Source organism: Mustelus asterias, chromosome 23 (assembly GCF_964213995.1).
Source record: "Mustelus asterias chromosome 23, sMusAst1.hap1.1, whole genome shotgun sequence".
Taxonomy (NCBI): Eukaryota; Metazoa; Chordata; class Chondrichthyes; order Carcharhiniformes; family Triakidae; genus Mustelus; species Mustelus asterias.
The window spans coordinates 12030254-12056518 of NC_135823.1; the positions used below are offsets into that span (position 1 = coordinate 12030254).

Consider the following 26265-nt stretch of genomic DNA (forward strand, 5'->3'; position numbering starts at 1 on the left):
CGGGCAGGTTTGCTTTGTATCCAGTAGAATTTAGGAAAGTAAGAGACAACTTGATTGAAACAAATGAATGCCAGGGTTCACGGCTTAAAATAATGGATCGTTCTTCAAAGACAGAGATGAAAAGGTTTTTTTTTCTCTCAGAAAATGGTGAGTCTTTGGAACTTTCTTCCTCAAAAGACTATGGAAGCAGAGTCTTTAAATATTTTAAGTCAGAGGTGAATAAATTCTTGATAAATAAGATTTTGAAAGATTATTGAGGTTAGATGGGGAAGTGGAATTGGGATTACAATGAGATTAGCCAGGATCTTATTGAATGGCACAACAGGCTTGATGGTCTAATCCTGCTCCTAATTTGTATGTAATTTGTGTTGTAGATATCAAATAGGCTCAGAACACTGTGCTTAAAACAAAGCTCATTTATTTCACTTTAATCCACAATATGAAACCCTTTTACTGGGCTGAAATCTACTAACATCAGATGAACCAGATCCCAATGAAAATAGTTTATAGTCACTGGTGTGCAGACAGCTGAGATGATCACCTGGAGCCAGACACCAGAGAGAGGACTGAACAGTCACGAGTCAGTGTGAACACGTTGATGGGACATCAGGTCCTGTGACTTCTTATAGCACTTGCCACATTCGAGACAGTTGAAGGGTCTCTCATCAGTGTGAACTCTTTGGTGTGTCTTCAAGTTGGATGAGCGATTGAATCCCTTCCCACACAGAGAACAGGTGAATGGTCTCTCGCCAGTGTGAATTCGCTGGTGTGCAGTGAGTTCAGATGATCGCTTGAACCCAGTCCCACAGTCAGAGCACCTGAATGGTCTCTCATCAGTATGAACACGGTGATGGGATGTCAGTTCCTGGTAACTTTTATAGCACTTGCCACAGTCTTGGCATTTAAAGGGTCTCTCCCCAGTGTGAATTCGCTGGTGTATAGTGAGATGAAATGAGTGCCTGAACCCAGTCCCGCAGAGAGAGCAACGGAATGGTCTCTCATCAGTGTGAACACGTTGATGAGACATCAGTTCCCTGGAACATTTGTAGCACTTCCCACAGTCTGGGCATTTAAAAGGTCTCTCATTAGTGTGAACTCGTTGATGGGACATAAGTTCCCTGGAACATTTGTAGGACTTCTCACAGTCTGGGCATTTAAAAGGTCTCTCATCTGTGTGAACACGTTGATGGGATATCAGGTCTTGGGAACTCTTAAAACAATTCCCACATTCATGACATTTAAAAGGTCTCTGATCAGTGTGAACTCGCTGGTGTTTCAGCAGCGTGGATGATCGAGTGAATCCCTTCCCACACTTGGAGCAGGTGAATGGTCTTTCTCCAGTGTGAACGCGCTGGTGTACAGCGAGGTCAGATGAACGTTTGAAACCAGTGCCACAGTGAAAGCACTTGAATGGTCTTTCCCCAGTGTGAACATCTTGGTGTCTCACCAGGGCAGATGAATTAATGAATCCTTTCCCACAATCAGAGCAGGTGAATGGTCTTTCCCCAGTGTGACCTCGCTGGTGTGTCACCAGGTGGGATGACCGAATAAATCCCTTCCCGCAAGTGGAACAGCTGAATGGTCTCTCCCCAGTGTGATTGCGTTGATGAATTTTCAGCTCAGCTGGAGATGTGAACCCTTTCCCACAGTCCCTACATTTCCATGGATTCTTACTGTTGTAACTGCATTTATGCTCTGACAGGTCAGATGATTGGCTGAAGCCTCGTCCACACACAGAACACATGTACGGTTTCTCCTCACTGTGAACGATGCTTTTTCCTTCCATGTTCAAAATCTGATGATATTCAAGCTTCGATTAATTGGCTGACTGTCAGATCCTGATGTAATGTTTGGCTTCAATTTCCCAATTGCAAATCCTCCCCTTCTAATACCCTGTGAAATTGATTTAAAATGGAAAAAAGGAGTGAGAACACAAAGGCAGGTTGTGAAACTGAGCTGAATGAATCTGGTAATTTGTGGGACTGGCACGAGGAAAAAGTAACCATGAAAACTACTGGATTCTTGTAAAGACAAAACTGGTTCACTAATGTCCTTCAGGGACATATGGGAGTACCTGGCGTGGAGGTGAGGGATTAATTACCAGATTTATAATCCTACCAGATCTCTGACAGAATCTCCCAAATGTTCAAACTTCACTACCTAGAGTGACCAGGGTGTATGTGAATACCATCACATCCAATTCCCCTCCAAGATACACATTGTCCTAATTGGTCTGACATGCAGTACTGGATGAACAGAAACTTCCTCCATTTAAATTTTGGGAAGACAGAAGCCATTGTCTTCAGTCTGCGCTACCAACTCCACTCCCTAACCACAGACAAAATCCCTCTCCCTGACAGCTGCCTGAGGCTCAATCAGACTGCTCACAACAATGGTGAAATATTTCACCATCACCTGAGCTTCTAACCAAATAGCTGTGCCAGCTCCAAGAACAGATATATCACTAAACTTGACCTTGAAACTGTTAGCCATACCTTTATTATACCTAGACCCAACGATTCAAACACTCCTGACCAACCTTGGTGTAAAAGTCTCTGTCCCCTTCACTGTGTCCCATTCATTCACCCATCATCCTGTTCTCAATGACCTATGATGTGGAGATGCCGGCGTTGGACTGGGGTGAACACAGTAAGAAGTCTCACAACACCAGCAAATAAACCTGTTGGACTTTAACCTGGTGTTGTGAGACTTCTTACTCAATGACCTATACAGGTTCAACAGGAATTCAATTTTAAATTCTCATCCTTCTTTTCAAATTACTCTATGACATTAAGATAAAGGCAAAGTACTCTGGATGCTGGAATCTGAAACAAAAACAGAAAATGTTGGAAAAACTCAGCAGATTATAAACAGCATCTGTGGAGAGAGAATAGAGCCAATGTTTTGAGTCAGTCCACTCTGACTAAGGGTAATCCTGACTCAAAACGTTGGCTCTATTCTTTTCCTCATAAGAACAGGATATGGTGGTCGATTCTTTGATCGACAGTTCCGATGCGCCACAGCGAAAAACCGCACCGACCTCCTCAGAAGACAAACATGGGACACAACGGACAGAGTACCCTTCGTCGTCCAGTACTTCCCCGGAGCGGAGAAGCTACGACATCTTCTCCGGAGCCTTCAACATGTCATTAATGAAGACGAACATCTTGCCAAGGCCATCCCCACACCCCCACTTCTTGCCTTCAAACAACCACACAACCTCAAACAGACCATTGTCCGCAGCAAACTACCCAGCCTACAGCAGAACAGTGACCACGACACCACACAACCCTGCCACAGCAACCTCTGCAAGACGTGCCGGATCATCGACACGGATGCCATCATCTCACGTGAGAACACCATCCACCAGGTACACGGTACATACACTTGCAACTCGGCCAATGTTGCCTACCTGATACGCTGCAGGAAAGGATATCCCGAGGCATGGTACATTGGGGAGACCATGCAAACGCTGTGACAACGGATAAATGAACACCACTCGACAATCACCAGGCAAGAGTGTTCTCTTCCTGTTGGGGAACACTTCAGCGGTCACGGGCATTCGACCTCTGATCTTCGGGTAAGCATTCTCCAAGGCTGCCTTCATGACACACGACAGCGCACATGAGGACGGCCTCAACCGGGATCTTGGGTTCATGTCACACTATCTGTAACCCCCACGACTTGCCTGGGCTTGCAAAATCTCACTACCTGTCCTGGCTAGGGACAATACACATCTCTTTAACCTGTGTTTAACCCTCTCTCCACTCACATTCTCTGTACCCTTAAGACTTGATTACCTGTAAAGACTCGCATTTCAACCATTATTTTGTAAATTTAGTTTGTGTTTTTTTATGCCCTGTTTGTGAATAGAACTCCCACTCACCTGATGAAGGGGCAGCGCTCCGAAAGCTAGTGGCTTGTGCTACCAAATAAACCTGTTGGACTTTAACCTGGTGTTGTCTTACTGTCTATTCTTTTTCCAAAGATGCTGTCAGACTTCCTGATTTTTCCAGCATTTTCTGTTTTTGTTTTCCCTCCAATACATTGCTCTTCCCTATTTCCAGTCACATAAATGTTTGAATCTTTTTCTATAGACAGACTTACATGAATCGAGTGACTCTGCCAGGTTTTGATCTGATGTTTCAATGGTTTGGTCTGAAATTTCTGCCTTTAAAATCTGATCTTCTAATATCCTGTAATGAAAAGTAATTGTCAGTCAGAAATCGATAAAGAGACAAACATTTCTCTTGATTTGAGTTTGTGTATGTAAATGGTCCCCTTCTAATCCCCTGTAAAAGGAGTTTCCAAAAGCCATCAGTGTGAGTCCAGGATAGAAATTCACAATATTCATTCCTCCTGCTGCCGGGAGCCAGGATGACCGCGCATGCTCCCTGCTGTCTGTTGCCTCGATAAAGATGGCGACCGGTATTCGGGGCCTCCAACTTAGGCAGCTGCTGCCGCGGCTCCGATCAGTGCGAACGCGGCAGTGTGTGGCTCTTGTTCGGGTTTTGCGGCCACCATTGGGTGTTTCTGAAGCCCCCCCCACCCACTCCGCCGCCTCTATTACCCTTCCATAATCGCCTGTTTAACTCCAGTTTTGGAACCGAAACACCACTTCCTGCAGCAAATGCAGCCACACCGCGCATGCGCCACTCGGGAGCACATTTAGCGCATTCCCCGCTTCAGAGCCCCCAGTGCGCATGCGCTGAATCTCAGTGTGCGAACAGGGATCATTCTGATTCACCTGGAATGCTGGGGAAGATATCTATCATTGAAGGATGCTGTTGTCCAATATAAAAATGTGATTTACAGTCTTTGGATCAAAGTATAAAATTATCTAATGCATCAGCCTAAGTACACAGGCACCTTAGTTTTATTCTGGTATAATTAACAGTAGAACAAACCTTTGCAGTGTAATATAAACTCACTGGAGTCTCAGCTGCTGTCATGCACAGGTGATTAATTTTTCTCCTGAGAGGGTAAATTTAAACCCTGTCTTCACAATAAGAATGCACTGACTGTAGATCAATCATTTGAACTTTTAATATTGGAGTGTTGATTGGTGGGGAAGCTGAATAATGCACATGCAAAGGATGACAATGGTCTCTATCTAGTGTGACAGCCCTGTTGTGTCAGTAAATGTGATGACTCAGTGAATCTCTTTCCTCTTTCAGCTGGAGAGCATTGTTGTCACGGTGGGAATTTGTCGCTATTCATGGATCTCAATCCCTCTCATGATGGGCTCCACATTCATAACATTTTCCAGGTAAGTAAAAGTGAAATACTGCAGATCCTAGACATTTGAAATAACAGGAGGAAATACTGTAAATGCTCAGCAGATTGATAGTGTGTGTGGAGATAGAGAAACACAATTTCTTATATTTTTCTCCTCCAGTCACAAGTGGAAATACCTTTCACTTGTTGATCATATCACCCATCTGAAAGACCGCAAACAGATCAGGATTGCCCTCGTTCCCCAGAGAAAACATGTTCAGCCTGTTCAATCGTTCCTTGACGGCCACCCTTATGAGAACAGGTTTTGACAATATTTCTGCCAAGAGTTGGACTGAGGCCTTTCCCTGTATGGGATGACTTTGGTCCTCACTTTGCTACAGACACTGTGCTGCAAAGCGAGCAACTAATTTTCAAGAACAAAAGGGAAAGTTTGAGATAGAAAGCAAGCAGGATTAACTGACACAAGGAATAGCAGACAAGGCAACATTGAGCTGGTGATGGTGGAGCTCGGGTGGTCCAGTAGTGTAGAGTCAATGCTTTCACGACCATGGGCTTGATAGCAGGTGGAATTAAACAGAGACTATTTTATGAGAAATCTGTCTGTTGTGTGATGGACCAGAAGGAAGGCAATGGCTAAAATGATGATGGTCAGTTGATTGGCCAAGTCACTGTCAGCTTCCCTGCTGGAGTAGTGGTTAGGATTCGACGCTTTCATCACTGTGGCTTGGATTCAATCCCTGGCCAGAGAGTAACGCTTTCTTACTGCTGCATGAGCTGACGCAATAAAAATGAATTCCTCATTGAATTAAATCTGATCAGGCAGCGTTTGTGGAATGAGAAATAGAGTGAATCTTCCAGTTGGATGTTGGTTCATCAGCGCTGAATCCTGATCATTTTACCCCAGGGAAGCTGATGTGAGAGATTTGCAAGGAGTTGATCACCTTCTCTGTACCCATTGCTTCATTTCAAATAACTTTCACTAAAGACATAATCACATTGAGAAATGATGGGAAGCGTACATGACTGGATTTGAGCTTCAGTTAGAAAATTCCAGTCCATCACCTTAAACCCTGGGCCGGAAATACGGTCTCAATGTTTGCAATCGTGTTGCTTATATTGGCAGACATTCATTCAGCCTGTGTTCCCGTGTGTGCTCTCAATAGAAGCAACTCCACTCCTTCCACACGCCCCACTCCTTCCACACTCCCCACTTTACCCTAACAACTGTTTCCTCATTGTTCCTGCCAAAAACGACACCGCACACCGTTCTGTATTCAATCTGAGCTGTTAGACTTCAGGTGAAAGGACCAAAACTTAAATCTAGTCTGGCAGCGGTGCAATTCAAACCCATACTTCCGCAGAGGCTGGAACATTAATGCTGCACCTTAGGCCCCTCAACCATGCTACCACTCTGAAAAGTGTGGTAATAATGCAATGTGCTGATTTTGTTACTGAATTACATTTGAAGCAATGGAGTTGGGAAAGGCCAATAGGAGCCTGTTCCTCACTGAATCAATCCTGAACTGTGCAACAAACAGAAATCATCTCCAGTTAGAAACACAATGGGGTGTGTGACCAAATATGTAAGGAGATTACAGATAGCTCCAAGAAAAATAGGGTGGTAATAGTAGGGGATTTTAATTTTCCCAACATTGACTGGGACAGTCATAGTATTAGAAGGTTAGATGGAGAGAAATTTGTTGAGTGTCTTCAGGAGGAATTTCTCATTCAGTATGTGGATGGCCCGACTGGAGAGGGGGCAAAACGTCTTGGGAAATAAGGAAGGGCAGGTGACAGAAGTGTTAGTGAGGGATCACTTTGTGACCAGTAACCACAATTCCATTAGTTTTAAGATAGCTATGGAGAATGATAGCTTGCCCCAATTTAGAAAGTTAAAATTCTAAATTGGGGCAAGGCCAATTTTGATGGTATCAGGCAGGAACTTTCAAAAGTTAATTGGGGGAGTCTGTGGGAAGGCAAAGGGACATCTGGTAAGTGGGAGGCTTTCAAAAGTGTGTGATCCAGGGTTCAGGGTAAGCACATTCCTCTGAGAGTGAAAGGCAAGGCTGGCAGAAGTAAGGAACCCTGGATGACTCGAGATATTGAGAGTATAGAGGGTGTAGAGTTAAGAGAGAAATCAGGAGGGCAAAAAGGGGACACAAGATTGTGTTGGCAGATAAGGCAAAGAAAAATCCGAAGAGCTTCTACAAATACATAAAGGGCAAAAGAGTAACAAGGGAGAGAGCAGGGCCTCTTAAGGATCAACAAGATCATCTATGTGCGGATCCACAAGAGATCCTAAATGAATATTTCTCATCAGTATTTACTGTTGAGAAGAGCATGATGTTAGGGAACCTGGGGAAATAAATAGTGATGCTTGAGGAGTGTACATATTACAGAGAAGGAGGTGCTGGAAGTCTTACAGCGCATCAAGGTAGATAAATCCCCGGGACCTGATGAAGTGTATCCCAGGACATTGTGCGAGGCTGGGGAGGAAATTGCGGGTCCCCTAGCAGAGATATTTGAATCATCGATAGTCATGGGTGAGGTGCCTGAAGATTGGAGGGTGGCAAATGTTGTGCCTTTGTTTAAAAAGGGCTGCAGGGAAAAGCCTGGGAACTACATGCCAGTGAGCCTCACATCTGTGGTAGGTAAGTCATTGGAAAGTATTTTGAGAGACAGGATCTCCAGGCATTTAGAGATGCAAGGACTGATTAGGGACAGTCAGCATGGCTTTGTGAGTGGAAAACCATGTCTCACAAATTTGATTGAGTTTTTTGAAGGGGTAACCAAGAAGGTAGATGAGGGCAGTGCAGTTGATGTTGTCTACATGGACTTTAGCAAGGCCTTTGACAAGGTACCACATGGTAGGTGCTGCATAAGATTAAATCTCACGGGGTCCAGGGTGAGGTATCTAAATGAATACAAAATTGGCTTCTTGACAGAAGTGGTTGTAGAGGGTTGTTTTTCAAACTGGAGGCCTGTGACCAGCGGTGTGCCTCAGGGATCAGTGCTGAGTCCACTGTTATTTGTCATTTATGTTAATGATTTGGATGAGAATATAGGAGGCATGATTAGTAAGTTTGCAGATGACACCAAGATTGGTGACGTAGTGGACAGTGAAGAAAGTTATCTCCGATTGCACCGGAATCTTGATCAATTGGGCCAGTGGGCTGACGAATGGCAGATGGAGTTTAATTTAGATAAATGCAAGGTGATGCATTTTGGTAGATTGAACCAGGGCAGGACTTACTCAGTTAATGCTAGGGCGTTGGGGAGAGTTACAGAACAAAGAGATCTAGGGGTACATGTTCATAGCACCTTGAAAGTGGAGTCACATGTGGACAGAGTGGTGAAGAAGGCATTCAGCATGCTTGGTTTCATCAGTCAGAACATTGAATACAGGAGTTGGGACGTCTTGTTGAAGTTGTACAAGACATTGGTAAGGCCAGACTTGGAGTACTGTGTACAGTTCTGGTCACCCTATTATAGAAAGTATATTATTAAACTAGAAAGAGTACAGAAAAGATTTACTAGGATGCTACCAGGACTTGATGGTTTGAGTTATAAGGAGAGGCTGGATAGATTGGGACTTTTTTCTCTGGAGCGTAGAAGGCTGAGGAGTGATCTTATAGAGGTCTATAAAATAATGAGGGGCATAGATTAGCTAGATAGTCAATATCTTTTCCCAAAGGTAGGGGAGTCAAAAACTAGAGGGCATAGGTTTAAGGTGAGAGGGGAGAGATACAAAAGTGTCCAGAGGGCAATTCTTTCATGCAGAGGGTGGTGAGTGTCTGGAGAAGCTGCCAGAGGTAGTAGTAGAGGCGGGTACAATTTTGTCTTTTAAAAAGCGTTTAGACAGTTACGTGAGTAAGATGGGTATAGAGGGATATGGGCCAAATGCGGGCAATTGGGATTAGCTTAGGAACAATTCCAAATGCTTTTCAATGCAGAGTGAGGGAAAAGTTTCATAATTCACAGTCAGTGTAAACAGCAAAATCTGACCAATTACCATCCAGATTTTACCTTGCATCACCATCCTTAGTGTCAGCGCTTTGCATCACTGCTCTTCTCTTTCTGTTTTTCTTCTTGAATGTTGCACATGTGACATTTCCAGTTCTGATGTAAAATTGCAAACCTCACTCTGCTGATTCTAGTAGATCCGCTTTCGACCAGAGTAAATCAGATTATTTTTATTAGTTTGCCGAGAGCAATGAATCTTCTTTTTCCTGAGCGGAAATTGAAACCAAACATCAGTACAGGAGCAGGGATGTTTTGTTGCAATTATACAGGGCCTTGTTGAGGCCATAACTAGAACATTGTGTGCAGTTTTGGTCTCCTTTTCTGAGCAAGAATGCTTTCGAACGAGGGTAGCAGCGGAAGGGTGCGTTTCTGAATGGAGGGCTGTGACAAGTGGTGTTCCTCAGGGATCAGTGCTGGGTCCTTTGCTGTTTGTAATATATATAAATGATTTGGAGGAAAATGTAACTGGATTGATTAGTAAGTTTGCGGACGACACAAAGGTTGGTGGCTTTTCAGATCGCGATGAGGGCCATCAGAGGATACAGCAGGATATAGATCATTTGGAGACTTGGGCGGAGAGATGGCAGATGGAGTTTAATCTGGACAAATGTGTGGTAATGGATTTTGGAAGGTCTAATACAGATAGGAAATTTACAGTAAATGGCAGAACCCTTAAGAGTATTGATAGGCAAAGGGACCTGGGTGTACAGGTACACAGGTCACTGAAAGTGGCAATGCAGGTGGAGAAGGTAGTCAAGAAGGCATATGGCATGCTTGCTTTCATCGGCCGGGGGTATTGAGTTTAAAAATTGGCAAGTCATGTTGCAGCTTTATAGAACCTTAGTTAGGCCGCACTTAGAATATAGTGTTCAATTCTGGTCACCACACTACCAGAAGGATGTGGAGGCTTTGGAGAGGGTACAGAAAAGATTTACCAGGATGTTGCCTGGTATGGAGAGCATTAGCTATGAGGAGAGGTTGGAGAAACTTGGTTTGTTCTCACTGGAGCAACGGACGTTGAGGGGAGACCTGATAGAAGTCTACAAGATTATGAGAGGCATGGACAGAGTGGATAGTCAGAAACTTTTTCCCAGGGTGGAAGAATCAATTACTAGGGTGCATAGGTTTAAGGTGCGAGGGGTAAGGTTTAAAGGAGATGTACAAGGCAGATTTTTTACACAGAGAGTAGTGGGTGCCTGGAACGCGATGCCGGGGGAGGTAGTGGACACGGATACGTAATGACTTTTAAGGAGGGTCTTGGCAAGTACATGAATAGGGAATAGAGGGATATGGTCCCCGGAAGGGTAGGGGGTTTTAGTTAAGTGGGGCAGCATGGTCAGTGCAGGCTTGGAGGGCCGAAGGACCTCTTCCTGTGCTGTAATTTTCTTTCTTCTTTGTTCTTTGAATGCAGCAATGGTATACCAGGCTGATTCTTGGGATGGTGGGATGTATGAAGAGAGATTGACTAGGTTAGGATTGTTTTCACTGGAATTCAGATGAATAAGGATAGGGGGGGAGGTTTCTTAGAGGCTTATAAAATTCTAACAGGACTAGACAGGGTAGATGCAGGAAGCGTGTTTCTGATGGTGGTGCTGTCCAGAACAAGGGGTCACATTCTGAGAACACAGGGTAGACCATTTAGGACGGAGAAGAGAAGAAATTTCTTCACCCAAAGAGTGTGAGCATGTAGAAATCATTACCATAGGAAGTAGTATGTATTCAAGCGGCAGCTAGATATAGTACTTGGGGTGAACAGGATCAAAGGTTATGGGGAGAAAGCAAGATTAGACTGTTGAGTTGGACAATCAACCATGATCGTGATGAATGGTGGAGCAGGTCGGAGGGCCAAATGGCCGCCTCCTGCTCCTATCTTCTATGTTTCTGTGTTTCTATGTATCACTGGAGGAGTACTGAATACAAATCACTGGACTACCAAGGTCACTAGTGAACTGTGTTTTTCAAACTGACTTACCCTATAACCCTTTGCTTATTATTTTCAGTGCTGATCGTTTTCAGCAGAGACAAGTTTCTCTTTCAAAATATCCTGTTTGGATGGAACATAAGAGCCTCTTTCAGCTAATGACAACTCTGATTGAGTTCCCTGGGTCATGAAATGTAAGCTTAAATAATCCCACAAGATGCTGAAATGATCGAGGTATATATAATTCTAAAAGGGATTGATCGAGTGAACTTAGACCAAATGTTTCTTCTTATTGGGCAATCCAGAACAAGTGGTCACACATATATAAAATAGAATGCTGCAGATGCTGGAATCTGAAAGAAAAACAGAAATCTGGGAAAATCTCAGCAGGACTGACAGCATCTGTGGGGAGAGAATAGAGCCAACAAATGAACTGACCATTCATCGGAGCTATGATCACATGTATAGGCGGTAGGCTTAAAACTGAGATGAGGAGGAACTACTTCTCGCAGAGGGCCATGGACAGGGATAGCGCGGTGGAGTCTGAATTATTAAATGGTTACAAGAAGGAGACAGATGTATTTCTAATTAAAAATGAATAAAGGGATAATGGAACATGTAGGGACTTGGATTTGAGACCAGGAAGAGATCAGCCATGAAATGATTGAATGCTGGAGCAGGTTCGAAGCGCTGCATTTGCCTACTTCTACTCCTAATTTTATGTCACTAAATGTAGCTTTTAATTTTCAAACCCCACCAACAACATCAATGTGCAGATGTGTGATCTATGTCCAGTACATCCAGTGGTCCCTTTTTATTCACAGCACATGCGAATCCTGTAAAGAACTTCGGACTGGCCTCATTCTGTGGTGTAATCACATTGTTATTCTTTGTTTCTCCCATTTATTCTCTCCTGACTTCCACCTCATCAGATGTTGTTATGTTTCCTCCCTCTTGGATATCACTTGTTTAAAACTTCCTATGTTTCTAACCATTTTCATTTAAATGAAACATCATAGAGGTAAAAGATGAACTTTCTTTCTTTCCATGTGCACACTGGTGGCACTTTCACCTTTCACTGCAGATCTATGGTCAGCTTTGGATGGCAATGAAAATGTAATTACTTGAACAGCTTTCCTGATGGTGGCTCAGTCGCTTGGAGTATGATTCTTACTTTGGATATGGAAGTCCAGAAGCTTGCGTGAAGGTGTCAGGTTCAAATCCTGGAAAAGCCCTCACTTAGCTGCTGTTTCCGATCGGCCAAGCTGTTGAGTTTCTTAGTTTATTTCCCGTACACACAGCGGGATTGGTTCACATGGGATTTTGTTTGAAAACCTGAGCACACACTGCAGGGATTGTATCAACACACTCACAAGTAAATCAAGACATTTTCAAACGATGACTACCCTTGCGAATATTCAGTTTATCCCTATTCACCAACTCTGAGGACCCCATGCTTGTGGGTTCAGATAGCTGCTGTGTGTATAGACATGACGTGGAGATGCCGGCGTTGGACTGGGATGGGCACAGTAAGAAGTCTCACAACACCAGGTTAAAGTCAAACATATTTATTTGGAATCACGAGCTTTCAGAGTGCTGCTCCTTCATCAGGTGAGTGGTGTGTATTGGGGTGGCATGGTGGCACAGTGGTTAGCACTGATGCCTCACAGCGCCAGGGACCTGGTTTGGTTCACTGTCTGTGTTAAGTTTGCATGTTCTCCCTGTCCCTGCGTGGGTTATGTCCGGGTGCTTCAGTTTCCTCCCACTGTCCAAAGGGCAGCATGGTGGCACAGTGGTTAGCACTGCTGCCTCACAGTGCCAGGGATCTGGGTTCAATTCTGGCCTTCGGTTACTGTCTGTGTGGAGTTTGCACACTCTCCCCGTGTCTATGTGCATTTCATCTGGGTCCTCCAGTTTTGTTCCTTGGTCCAAAGATGTCCAAAGGGAGGACAATTCAGAGGGGTCGTGTAATGAGTCACTCTGGGTGGAGCTTAGAAACAGGAAGGGCGCAGTCACTATGTTGGGGGTATACTACAGGCCCCCCAACAGCCCAAGGGAAGTGGAAGAACGGATGTGTCAGGAGATACTGGATAGGTGCAGGAAAAATAGGGTTGTTGTAGTGGGAGACTTCAATTTCCCTGGTAGAGACTGGAAATCGCTGAGAGCTGGAACTCTGAATGGGGGGGAATTTGTAAAATGCGTACAGGAGGGTTCTTTGGAACAATATGTAGATAGCCCGACGAGAGAGGGGGCTATACTGGACCTAGTACTGGGGAATGAGCCTGGTCAGGTCTTCAAAGTTTCGGTAGGGGAACATGTGGCAAATAGTGACCACAATTCTGTTAGCTTTAGGATAGTGATGGAAAAGGATGAGTGGTGTCCCAAGGGTAAGGTGTTGGATTGGGGGAAGGCTAACTTTAGTGGGATTAGGCAGAAATTGGCAGCTCTTGATTGGGAGAGGCTGTTTGAGGGTAAATCCACATCTGGCATGTAGGAGTCTTTTAAGGAACTGTTGTTAGGGCTACAGGACAGGCATGTGCCTGTAAAACAGAAGGATAGGAAGGGTAGGATTCGAGAACCGTGGATAACCAGGGAAATTGAGGGACTGGTCAAAAAGAAAAGAGAGGCGTATGTTAGGTCCAGGCAGCTAAAAACTGAGGGAGCTCTGGAGGGGTACAAAGAAAGTAGGAAAGAACTCAAATGGGGAATTAGAAGGGCAAAAAGGGGTCACGAAATGTCCTTGGCAGACAGGATTAAGGAGAATCCCAAGGCATTTTATTCATATGTTAGGAACAAAAGGGTTGTCAGGGAAAAAATCGGACCTCTCAGGGACAAAAGTGGGGAATTATGCTTGGAGCCCAAAGAAGTAGGGGAGATCCTAAATGAATACTTTGCGTCGGTATTCACAAAGGAGAGGGATGTGTTGACTGGGAGTGTCTTGGAGGGGAGTGTTGAACCGTTGGAGAAAATCTCTATTACAAGGGAGGAAGTGTTAGGTTTGTTAGAGAATATAAAGACTGACAAATCCCCAGGGCCTGATGGAATCTATCCAAGGCTGCTCAGGGAGACGAGAGATGAAATCGCTGGGCCTCTGACGCAAATCTTTGTCTCGTCACTGGACGCAGGTGAGGTCCCAGAGGATTGGAGGATAGCTAATGTGGTCCCGTTATTTAAGAAGGGTAGGAAGGATAACCCGGGTAATTATAGGCCGGTGAGCTTGACGTCTGTGGTGGGGAAGTTGTTGGAGAAGATTCTTAGAGATAGGATGTATGCGCATTTAGAAAGGAATAAACTCATTAACGCTAGTCAGCATGGTTTTGTGAGAGGGAGGTCATGCCTCACTAACCTGGTGGAGTTTTTAGAAGAAGTGACCAGAATGGTTGACGAGGGAAGGACCGTGGATGTGGTCTATATGGACTTTAGTAAAGCGTTTGACAAAGTCCCTCATGGTAGGCTGGTGAAAAAGGTTGGATCTCATGGGATAAAGGGGGAGGTGGCTAGATGGGTGGAGAACTGGCTTGGTCACAGAAGACAGAGGGTGGTAGTGGAAGGGTCTTTTTCCGGCTGGAGGCCTGTGACTAGTGGTGTTCCGCAGGGCTCTGTATTGGGACCTCTGCTGTTTGTGATTTATATAAATGATCTGGAAGAAGGTGTAGCTGGGGTGATCAGTGAGTTTGCGGACGACACAAAATTGGCAGGACTTGCAGATAGTGAGGAGCATTGTCAGAGGCTACAGAAGGATATAGATAGGCTGGAAATTTGGGCAAAGAAATGGCAGATGGAGTTCAATCCTGATCAATGCGAAGTGATGCATTTTGGTAGAAATAATGTAGGGAGGAGCTATACGATAAATGGCAGAACCATAAAGGGTGTAGATACGCAGAGGGACCTGGGTGTGCAAGTCCACAGATCCTTGAAAGTGATGTCACAGGTGGAGAAGGTGGTGAAGAAGGCATATGGCATGCTTGCCTTTATAGGACGGGGCATAGAGTATAAAAGTTGGGGTCTGATGTTGCAGATGTATAGAAAGTTGGTTCGGCCGCATTTGGAATACTGCGTCCAGTTCTGGTTGCCACACTACCAGAAGGATCTGGAGGCTTTGGAGAGAGTACAGAGGAGGTTTACCAGGATGTTGCCTGGTATGGAGGGGCTTAGTTATGAGGAGAGATTGGGTAAACTGGGGTTGTTCTCCCTGGAAAGACGGAGGATGAGCGGAGACTTAATAGATGTGTATAAAATTATGAAAGGCATAGATAGGGTGAACGGTGGGAAGCTTTTCCCCAGGTCGGTGGTGACGTTCACGAGGGGTCATAGGTTCAAGGTGAAGGGGGGGAGGTTTAACACAGATATCAGAAGGACATATTTTACACAGAGGGTGGTGGGGGCCTGGAATGCGCTGCCAGGCAAGGTGGTGGAGGCGGACACACTGGGAACGTTTAAGACTTATCTAGACAGCCATATGAACGGAGTGGGAATGGAGGGATACAAAAGAATGGTCTAGTTTGGACCAGGGAGCGGCACGGGCTTGGAGGGCTGAAGGGCCTGTTCCTGTGCTGTATTGTTTTTTGTTCTTTGTGTGGGTTAGGTGGATTGACAATGCTAAATTGCCCCTTAGTATTCGGGGGAACTAGCTAGGGTAAATGCATGCAGTTATGGGAATAGGACCTGGGTGGGATTGTGGTCGGTGCAGACTCGATGGGCCGAATGGCCCCCTTTTGCTCTGCAGGATTCTATGGATCCTATGAAAGATGTACGGGTTAGGTGGGTTGACCATGTTAAATTGCCTATTAGTATCAAGTGGACTAGCTAGGGTAAATACATGGGTTTATGGGGATAGGGCCAGAGTGGGGTTGTGGTCGGTGCACACTTGATGGGCTTGCACTGTCTAGATTCTATGATTCTATAGTGTTACCCATGCATTGTTACGTGTCTGCCCCACACTTTGCTGCTGTATACCTCAGACTCTTTCAGTTTCTGTTTGTGCATCAATCACTGTTTGATTTTTGCTTCCTCTATTCTCTCGCTGTCCGTATGTAACGAAGGTTCACTTGATTGATTTCTGTGATCCTGGGAGGAGAGATTCAGTTGGATGAGTCTGTTCTTTCTATGGTTTAGATGCGATCCTATTTAAATGGCTGAAATTGGGAGAAAGTATGACCGCGTACATGCTGAGAGGCTTCACCCCCGCCCTGGCTGGAGTATTTAGAACAAAAATATTAAGGTGAAAAATGTAAGAGGAGTTTGCAATGTTTGGAAGGAGATAAAGGTAAGAAGTGGAAGATGTGAATGAAGTTAGTGATGATTGAGAATGCATTCTAACCTTGGGGATTCTGTAGGTCAATTCATTTTAAACTTTGTAATCAAAACAAGCTGAGGCACCAGAGAGAAAAAACATATTTGTCTCCATGCATTTTACAATACGGAATGCCACTTACTCCATGTGCCTTGCTAGCTCAGTCGGTAGAGAATGGAACTCTTAATCTGAGGGTCTTGTGTTTGAGCCCCATGCTGGGTGGGTGTTATTTTTAAACTTTGCTGCTTTCCTGGGTGAACTCCATCTCTCCATTCCTATGGCAGTCGCACTGCTCAAACTGATTCTTTCTCTACATCGCTTTGTTAATCTCACATAACATTGGTGTGGATCTGGACTCTCATGTAGACCAGATTCACTAAGGATGGCAGATTTCCTTCTGTAAGGGACCAGATAAGTTTTCATGATGATAAAAAAAAGCTACATTAGTGAGACTAGGTTTCACTTCAGTTTCAACTCGAGGTTGTGGTGGGATCTGGACCTGTGTTCCTAGGCCGCGGGATTCATGCATCACCGGTGACAAGTGGTGTCCCGCAGGGTTCAGTGTTGGGGCCACAGCTGTTCTCTTTATATATTAACGATCTAGATGACGGGACTGGGGGCATTCTGGCCAAGTTTGCCGATGATACAAAGATAGGTGGAGGGGCAGGTAGTATTGAGGAGGTGGGGAGGCTGCAGAAAGATTTAGACAGTTTAGGAGAGTGGTCCAAGAAGTGGCTGATGAAATTCAACGTGGGCAAGTGCGAGGTTGTACACTTTGGAAAAAAGAATAGAGGCATGGACTATTTTCTAAACGGTGACAAAATTCATAATGCTAAAGTGCAAAGGGACTTGGGAGTCCTAGTCCAGGATTCTCTAAAGGTAAACTTGCAGGTTGAGTCCGTAATTAAGAAAGCAAATGTAATGTTGTCATTTATCTCAAGAGGCTTGGAATACAAAAGCAGGGATGTACTTCTGAGGCTTTATAAAGCACTGGTTAGGCCCCATTTGGAGTACTGTGAGCAATTTTGGGCCCCACACCTCAGGAAGGACATACTGGCACTGGAGCGGGTCCAGCGGAGATTCACACGGATGATCCCAGGAATGGTAGGCCTGACATACGATGAACGTCTGAGGATCGTGGGATTATATTCATTGGAGTTTAGGAGGTTGAGGGGAGATCTGATAGAAACTTACAAGATAATGAACGGCTTAGATAGGATGGACGTAGGGAAGTTGTTTCCATTAACAGGGGAGACTAGGACGCGGGGGCACAGCCTTAGAATAAAAGGGAGTCACTTTAGAACAGAGATGAGGAGAAATTTCTTCAGCCAGAGAGTGGTGGGTCTGTGGAATTCATTGCCACAGAGGGCTGTGGAGGCCGAGACGTTGAGCGTCTTCAAGACAGAAATTGATAAATTCTTGATTTCTCGAGGAATTAAGGGCTATGGGGAGAGAGCGGGTAAATGGAGTTGAAATCAACCATGATTGAATGGTGGAGTGGACTCGATGGGCCGAATGGCCTTACTTCCGCTCCTATGTCTTATGGTCTTATGGTCTTATATTACCACTATCTTCCAGGTAGAATATAAGTGTAAATCCTCCACGTGGAATCAAACCGGAAAATTTCAAATTGAAACAAACATTCTGACTAGTGCACTGTGAAAATCAGTGTCAGACATCCTTGATAGAGGGAAATTGACTGGACATCTCTTGCTCTCATTCAAATACAGAAAGGATATGGTGAATGCTCAGCGGGTGAGACCCAATCTGTGGCGGGAGAAACAGTGAATGATTCAAGTCACTGAAATTTCATCATAATTGGGAAGAAGTTAGAGATGTTACAGATTTCAATAAGGTTCACAGACATGGAAAGGAGGAGTGGTACGAAAGGGAAAAAAGGTTTCTGATCATGTGGAATCTTTTCTGCACTGTCGGGGTTCTATGGAAGGCAGGACTGATTTAATAATAATAGGGATGAGGATGGAAGGGGAAATTGATGGGAATTGGAGAAATTAAGAAACTAAAGGTGAGTCAATCCTATCTGCTACCTGTTTCTGCTCTGATTGGAAATGTGTTGTTCTGTTGACTCATTTCAGTTCTATCCTACACCAAAAACAGAAATGTTGGAAATCTGTTGAAAACATCAGCTTATCACAACTCTGCTTTAGTCACACTGGAAGCTAGCCTCTCATCCCAGGAGAATTCTCTCATCCCAGGGACCAATCGAGTGGACCTTTACTGTGCCATCGCCAATGCAAGGATATCCTTTTTTAAATAAATGTCGATGTCAAAACTGCACAGAATATTCCACACGTGATCCCAACCCTGTACAAATGTAGAAGGCGTTTTATTCTTGTACTCCAATCTGCTGGCAATAAAGACCAAAATGCCATTTGCCTTCATATTGTTTTCTGCACTTCTCTGCTAATATCCTGTGTTCCTTGTACAAACACACCCAAAATCTTTTTCAACATCAATGCTTACAACTAGGGAAGGCGATGGCCTCGCAGCATTATTGCAAGACTATTAATCCAGAAACTCACCCATACACTGAGGCCCTGGTTTTGAATCCTGCCACGGCAGGTGGTGGAATTTGTATTCAATAAAAAATATCTGTAATGAGGAACATACTGATGACCATGAAACGATTGTCTGTTGTCAGAAAAAAATCCTATTGGGTTCAATAATGTCCTTCAGGGAAGGGAATCTGCCCTCTTTCCCTGGATAAAAGAAAATTACTGCAGAAGCTGGATTCTGCAACCAAAAGAGAAAATGCTGAAAAATCTCAGCAGGTTTGGCAGCATCTGTGAGGAGAGAAAAGAGCTGACGTTTCGAGTCCAAATGACCCTTTGTCAAAGCTCTTTTCTCTCCTTACAAGTGCCCTCCTTACCTGGTCTGGCATAGATGTGACTCCAGAACTACAGCAAAGTGACTCTCAACTGCCCTTGGGCAACCATGGATGGGCAATAAATGCTAGCCAGTCAGCAATGCCCATGTCCAATGAATTAAAAGAGCAGTGTTATGAAGCAAAGGTGGATCCCCCCTCTGAGAACTAACACCTAACCACTCAAAGGGGTTTAACTCACCTGATAACCTGTAAAAGAGAGTGTGATATGTTACATAAGAACATAAGAAATAGGAGCAGGAGTAGGCCATCTAGCCCCTCGAGCCTGCCCCGCCATTCAATAAGATCATGGCTGATCTGACGTGGATCAGTACCACTTACCCGCCTGATCCCCATAACCCTTAATTCCCTTACCGATCAGGAATCCATCCATCCGCGCTTTAAACATATTCAGCGAGGTAGCCTCCACCACCTCAGTGGGCAGAGAATTCCAGAGATTCACCACCCCCTGGGAGAAGAAGTTCCTCCTCAACTCTGTCTTAAACCGACCCCCCTTTATTTTGAGGCTGTGTCCTCTAGTTTTAACTTCCTTACTAAGTGGAAAGAATCTCTCCGCCTCCACCCTATCCAGCCCCCGCATTATCTTATAAGTCTCCATAAGATCCCCCCTCATCCTTCTAAACTCCAACGAGTACAAACCCAATCTCCTCAGCCTCTCCTCATAATCCAAACCCCTCATCTCCGGTATCAACCTGGTGAACCTTCTCTGCACTCCCTCCAATGCCAATATATCCTTCCTCATATAAGGGGACCAATACTGCACACAGTATTCCAGCTGCGGCCTCACCAATGCCCTGTACAGGTGCATCAAGACATCCCTTCTTTTATATTCTATCCCCCTCGCGATATAGGCCAACATCCCATTTGCCTTCTTGATCACCTGTTGTACCTGCAGACTGGGCTTTTGCGTCTCATGCACAAGGACCCCCAGGTCCCTTTGCACGGTAGCATGTTTTAATTTTAATTTGTTTCCACTTCAGCAACATTTAGTGGTTAAATCAAAAAACAATCTGACACTCTGTCTAAAGTCAACAAGTAACAATTTGTTTAACTAATAGCAAAAAAGTTAACTAACTTATTAAGAAACCAAATAAAACACAATCCTAATGGAATGCTGTTCAAATAAATACAATTCCCACGCATTAACAAAAAAATAGAATTTTAGTTACTGTCTAAATTACATCAAGCTTTGTCATGTTCCAGACTATTCTGGGCTTTCTCTGTTGACTCTTCTGTCTGGAACTTCTGTCTTCTTTGGTACCTTTGCTGTTGAGATCAGGCTTGGTCTTAAGACATGGATAAGGCTGTTACTCTGGCAAATGGCAATTGCTTTCTCTGCTTATTGAATGACTGTCTCCTCCCTTTTATACCTGTGATGACATACCAACATCCCCTACAATTTGATTGGTCCAAGTTTCCAAAACCATCAAATTTAAATCTAATAGGTTGCTGGTATCCAAGTGCCTGATTTAAACTGATTGGCTGAACTTAAAAAAAAATCAAAAACCTGTCTGCTGTCTTGGCAACACTGCTGCTTGGCCTTTAGATACAAATGTTTCATTTTGGGCACTATATGTACTTACATTTTTTAAACTTTCTAAGCACAGAAAAAAAAGACCAAATTTTTAACAGAACCATACAATTTTACAAACACCAACTTCTCAAAAACTGCTCAACTTTTCAAACATTTTCTACCCTTTCTGCATTCATGAACAAGAGAATGTCTTCTCGGGCAACCCGATGGCACTGCTGCTTCACAGCGTGAGGGACCCGGGTTTGATTCGTGGCTTGGGTCATTGTCTGTATGGAGTCTACATGTTTTCCTGTGTCTACATGGGTTTCCTTCAATAGTCGGAAAGATGTGCTGGTTAGGTGCGCTGTTCATGCTAAATTCTCTCTCAGTGTACCTGAACAGGTGTCAGAGTGTGGCGACTAGGGGATTTTCACAGTAAATTCATTGCAGTGTCAATGTAAGCCTAATTGTGGCACTAATAAATAAACTTTAAACTGTCCAACACTATGTCCGATCTGCTCTAACCACTGAGCAATGGAGTCATATGCTGTGTCCAGCGCGGAGTTAGTGTATCATTATCAGTGGAGCTAGGAACAACCTGAATTTTCAGGTGGGTGATATTTGACGGATGTGGAAACATCTGAGATAGAGAACAAGGAGTTAATCGATGCGACGAGAAAGGGACAGAATTTGTGTCAGTTCCTTTTGTGATAAATGTCTGCTGTGTGTTTGCGGTGTGATTCTTCTTCAGAGCTTATTGTTATTGTTACATCTCTGGTTTTCCAGTTCTGATACAAGTTCATCCAGCTGAAGATTAATTTTGTTACTCCCCCCCACAGACACTGTGAGCCGTGTTTTCATTTAACGAATAATTAAATAATACGTTATTCACTCCTTGGCTGGGACTGCAATGCAGGCCACGGCACCGAATCCTAACCACGAGTCTCCAAGGGAAGCTAATATCAGAGACTTGTAATTCGTTGAGCACCATCTTTGTCTCCACTGCTTCATTTCAGGTCACTTTCGCTACAGAGTCACGCAGTCATTCTATCATTGTATAACCAACTGCAGCAACTTACGTCTTCTTCCTTTCAGATACATTCACCTCCAGAAACTGAGTACGTGCTGAGTAAAATGCTCTATTTAGGTAACAGTTTATCATTAATATCGGGCCCTGGAAAGGAAAACATTGACTCAGAACCATTCGACCACCCGAGCTCCACCATCATTACCTCAATGTTGCCTGTCCATCATTCCTTGTGTCAGTTAATCCATCCTGCCGTGCTCTCTTTCAAAAGACCTTCCTTTTGTTATTTCTACTGAGTGATTCCTGACTTTACAAACAAAAAATGCTGGGAATACTCAGCAAGTTAGTTAATGTTCAGCGGTAAATGCGCAAATATTGCTAAAGCAGAATCGCTCTGAAATTAATAACATTTGGAAATGTTTCTGTAAAGGCCAAATGCTGCGAATGCTGGAATCTGAAATAGAGAAGTGCTGGACATCTCAGCAGGTCTGGCAGCATCTGTGGAGAGAGAATATAGCTAATATTTCGAATCAGGAGCTTTGATGTCGGGTCATCCAGATTGAAACGTTGGCTCTATTCTCGCTCCACACATGCGGTTGAGATTTTTCAGCATTTTCTGTTTTTGTTGTTGTATCGAACCAGGGACCTTTTGAGTGTCAGGCGAATGTGGTAACCACTACACTACAGAAGCACCGCGATGCAATGATGCAAGGAAACTGATTCCACAAATCCGTCAATTGCCCACAGCAATTTATATTTACGTTGTCTCTGCTGGTACCTCCTGTTAAAATGTTTAACGATATATTCTACTGCATGGAATTCGGGTAATAACATACTCGACTAAAGGCACTCCATAAATTAGTTAATTGAACATTTAGTAGTGATGGGCTTCATCACACACCTCAACTAATGCTTCTACCCTGAATTTTGTGCCTGGGACAAGTCATCAATGGTGCCCGATCTGGTGTTGCCAGTGAACAGAATCAATGGAGTCAGTGATGAATATCTGCTGTGTGTCACCTTGTAAGTTTCACAAGATCAGCAGTGATGAGATTGGTGGGTTTTGGAAATTTAAAGATACACATGAACAGCTGGCGGGACTTTGAAACCTCACTGTCAACTTTATGTTCCAGATAACAGCAATTAGAATTTCGTTGGCTGAAGGATTCACTCGTGTTCGATCTAAACATGATTTTTGTCCGACAAACAGTTCTCGGGTATTTAAAAAATGCTGAAGTGGATAGGTCAGGTTAAACTTTATGTGGGCATCTTCGCTGATGGCCCACTGGTCAGTATTTGATGCTCTCGCGGTCGCGGCCCGGGTTCTATTCTCAGTCAGGGAATGAACATTTATTGCTCTCGCGCAGCACATGAATTAAGGGGAGCTGTAATTACTTCCTGATTGAAAACAGGCGTGATAGTTGTGCCAGTCTGAACAGCAGGGACAAAAGTTCGGTCATTTCCACAATGCCGTCAATTGTCCCCAGCAATTTATATTCACGTTGCCTCTGCTGGTTGCTCCTGTCAAAATGAATACCATACATTCTGCTGCATTAAATCTGAAATAAAAAATGTTCGACCAAAGATACTTCGTGCAGGTTAAACTGAATCAAAGCATGTAATAAACGTTCCCACGTCTATACAGTAGCTGCCAACCTGAAGTTATTGCTTTGTATCACTGGACAACGGTACTTACAAATTCGAATAAAATCGAATAAAACTCTATTTCTTGTCACCCAAATCTCTTTGGCATCAACACTTAGAAGTTGTTCACATTTGAAACCTCATTAGAGTATCTATATAGAGACAAGGCATCCAGAGCCTCATGTGATAGAGAACTCCACAGGTTCATCACCATCTAACTAAAGATATTTCACTGTATCGCAGCCCTAAATGGTGACCCGTATCCCGCAACTAGGAACCTCTGTTCCAGAACACTCTCCGCAGTCCCCCGCGAGCCAGAGCAAATCACATCCCTGTATGGAGTCCCTCAAGCCCTGTCAAAGCTGCATACGTTTCAATGAGATCCCCTCACATTCCTCTATTCTCCATATTTTCTAGCAGGAGATTTGGAATGAGTCTAGATCCCTCATTGATCACATTTCAGGCTGGGACAGACAGATTACTGAATTATCCGGGACTGAAGGGGTGGGAAGATTAAATTGAAATTTAAGATTAGCCAGGAGTTAAAGTTTCGCGTTTAGTTATTAATTTTAATAGTATTTGAAACATATAAATTATTGCAAATATGTTTGAGATAACTATTTAATTAATTAATAATGTCGGTAGTATCGGTTAACAGCAGAGCTAGAAACACATGAGAAATATTTTCATTGTTGCCCATGGACTAAATGACAAAGAAAAACTGTGTGACAATGAATGCTGATGGGGGAAAAAGGGAGCAAAAGCTTCGCCCCCGGATGGTCTCGAACCATTAGCCTTCGATTAACTCCAGAACGTGCTGACAAATTGAGACACAGAGACTAACAGCTGAAGCCCACATGGCATCCCAAATCAGATGTCAGCGTTTCCTCTGAAAATTCGATTCCAATTCTATTGCACCAAGCCTGATCCAGAAAGACCACATGATGATGTAGCTTACAAATCGAATCTAGTCCCTTAGACTATTTTACCCCTCCGTTTTTTCTGAACTAATGGTTAAACCCTTCTGCTAAAATGGAAAAATGGAAAAAGGGCCGTATGATAGAAAAGATAGGGACAAACTGTTTCCACTAACTGAGGTCAGTAACCAGAGGACTGGGAATGAAGATCGTTAAAGACAGACAGACTTGCGTTCATATAGCACCTCTTCACAAATAACTTTCCAGCCAATGAAGGACAGTTATATATTTTTTTAAATCCAATTAAACACCAAACGTTACACCCCAATTTAATCGAATCCCTACAGTGCAGAAGGAGGCTATTCGGCCCATCGAGTCTGCACTGGTCACAATCCCACCCAGGCTCAATACTTGTAACCCCATGTAATCCCCCGACACTGAAGAGAAATTCCACCAAGACCTGTTCCCCGTAACCCCAAGTATTTACCCCGAATATCACCCTAACCCATCTTGGGACACAAAGGGGCAATTTAGCATGGCTTTATCTGACCTGCACACTGCGCTACCATGCCACCCATAATTTGAACCAGGGAACCTCTAGATTTGCAGTCAAATGCTCACTGATCCTCCTTACGGTCAACCTTCATCATTGCCATTCCTCAAGAGTCTGTCACGCTCAGTGTCTATGTTTGTGTTTACTCCTCTGTTGTGCCTCACTGTGGTTATGTATCATGAGGGTTTGAACACATTTTTATCATCACAAACTCTATTCACTTACTTTATTAATCTTCATGGTGAATGCTACAAAAAAGAAAAAAAGGTTTGAAGTTGCAAGAGGAAATTGACACTTTCTGGGATTTTGTGAATGGACATTGCTTAGTGACTCAGTTTCTGTATGTTCCATAGCGGAAAATAATTAAAATTTCACTGATCAACATTTAAACAAAAAGTTGATTCACTCGGTGTCATGGTGCGTTCCAGTTCCATATCTACAATCACAGCATCAATTTCTATCAGTTACTGTGAACCCAATAGTTCTGATAGGTTTGATAGTATGTACAGGAGTGGTACAATTTTTCGAATTTTATTTGAAATCGACATTGCTAAAATTATTCCTATCATAGTGTCCCTGCAGTGCAGAATTAAGCCATGCGGCCCATAAATTCTGAACCAACTCCCTGAAATAGCATCTTACCCAGTTCTAAATCATCAGCCCCACATCCTGAGACTGTGTCCCCTCCCTTAGATTCCACGTCCAATGGAAACAATCCTTCAGCGCCCAAATGGACAACCCCCTTAGACTTTTGTAGGTTTCGATGAGATCGCCTCTCTTCCGTCTGATTCCAGAGAATTAACGTCCAATTTACTCAGCCTCTCATCATAGGACAACTCCTTCACCTCAGGGTCCAACCTATTGAGCCTTCCCTCTACAACCTCCAACGTAAGGCTATCAATTCCCTAAAATGGAGATCCAAATTGCACATAGTGTTCCAGATGTGGTCTCACTGAAACCAGGTTACGATTGTGGCAAACTTCTTTATTCTTACACTTCAATCTCATGGTAACAAAGACCGAAATGCCCATTCACCACTTTGAACATCAACATTTATAACTTTCTCACCTTTTTCAAATTGGTCCTGTTCTTTCTAATTTTACGAACAAGGGCTTTCTCTCTTTCCGTAACGAAATTTTCTTGCCCATTAATCGAATCTGTCTGCCTCCTCCCCACAGTTTACTTTACCATCTAATTTGTTGCCATCAGCGACATTTTAACCTCAGGATCC

General features: G+C 43.8%; 1 protein-coding gene and 1 long non-coding RNA gene across 2 annotated transcripts; one reads left to right on the plus strand and one right to left on the minus strand.

Moving 5' to 3' along the window:
• Positions 1-397: 397 nt before the first annotated feature.
• Positions 398-4654, minus strand: LOC144510503 (uncharacterized). The gene is made up of 3 exons (XM_078239981.1): positions 4571-4654; positions 4108-4196; positions 398-1893 (listed from the first exon to the last, which is right to left on the minus strand). The coding sequence occupies exon 3, from the start codon at positions 1784-1786 to the stop codon at positions 575-577; it is 1212 nt and encodes a 403-aa protein (XP_078096107.1). The 5' UTR covers positions 1787-1893; positions 4108-4196; positions 4571-4654; the 3' UTR covers positions 398-574.
• Positions 4407-18876, plus strand: LOC144510521 (uncharacterized). The gene is made up of 3 exons (XR_013500639.1): positions 4407-4958; positions 5178-5269; positions 18572-18876. It is a non-coding gene; the product is annotated as an uncharacterized LOC144510521 (long non-coding RNA).
• Positions 18877-26265: the final 7389 nt, after the last annotated feature.

Bases quoted from the DNA above. Each gene is read 5' to 3' on its own strand.
- LOC144510503 (XM_078239981.1), bottom strand. From the start codon at position 1,786: ATGGAAGGAAAAAGCATCGTTCACAGTGAGGAGAAACCGTACATGTGT.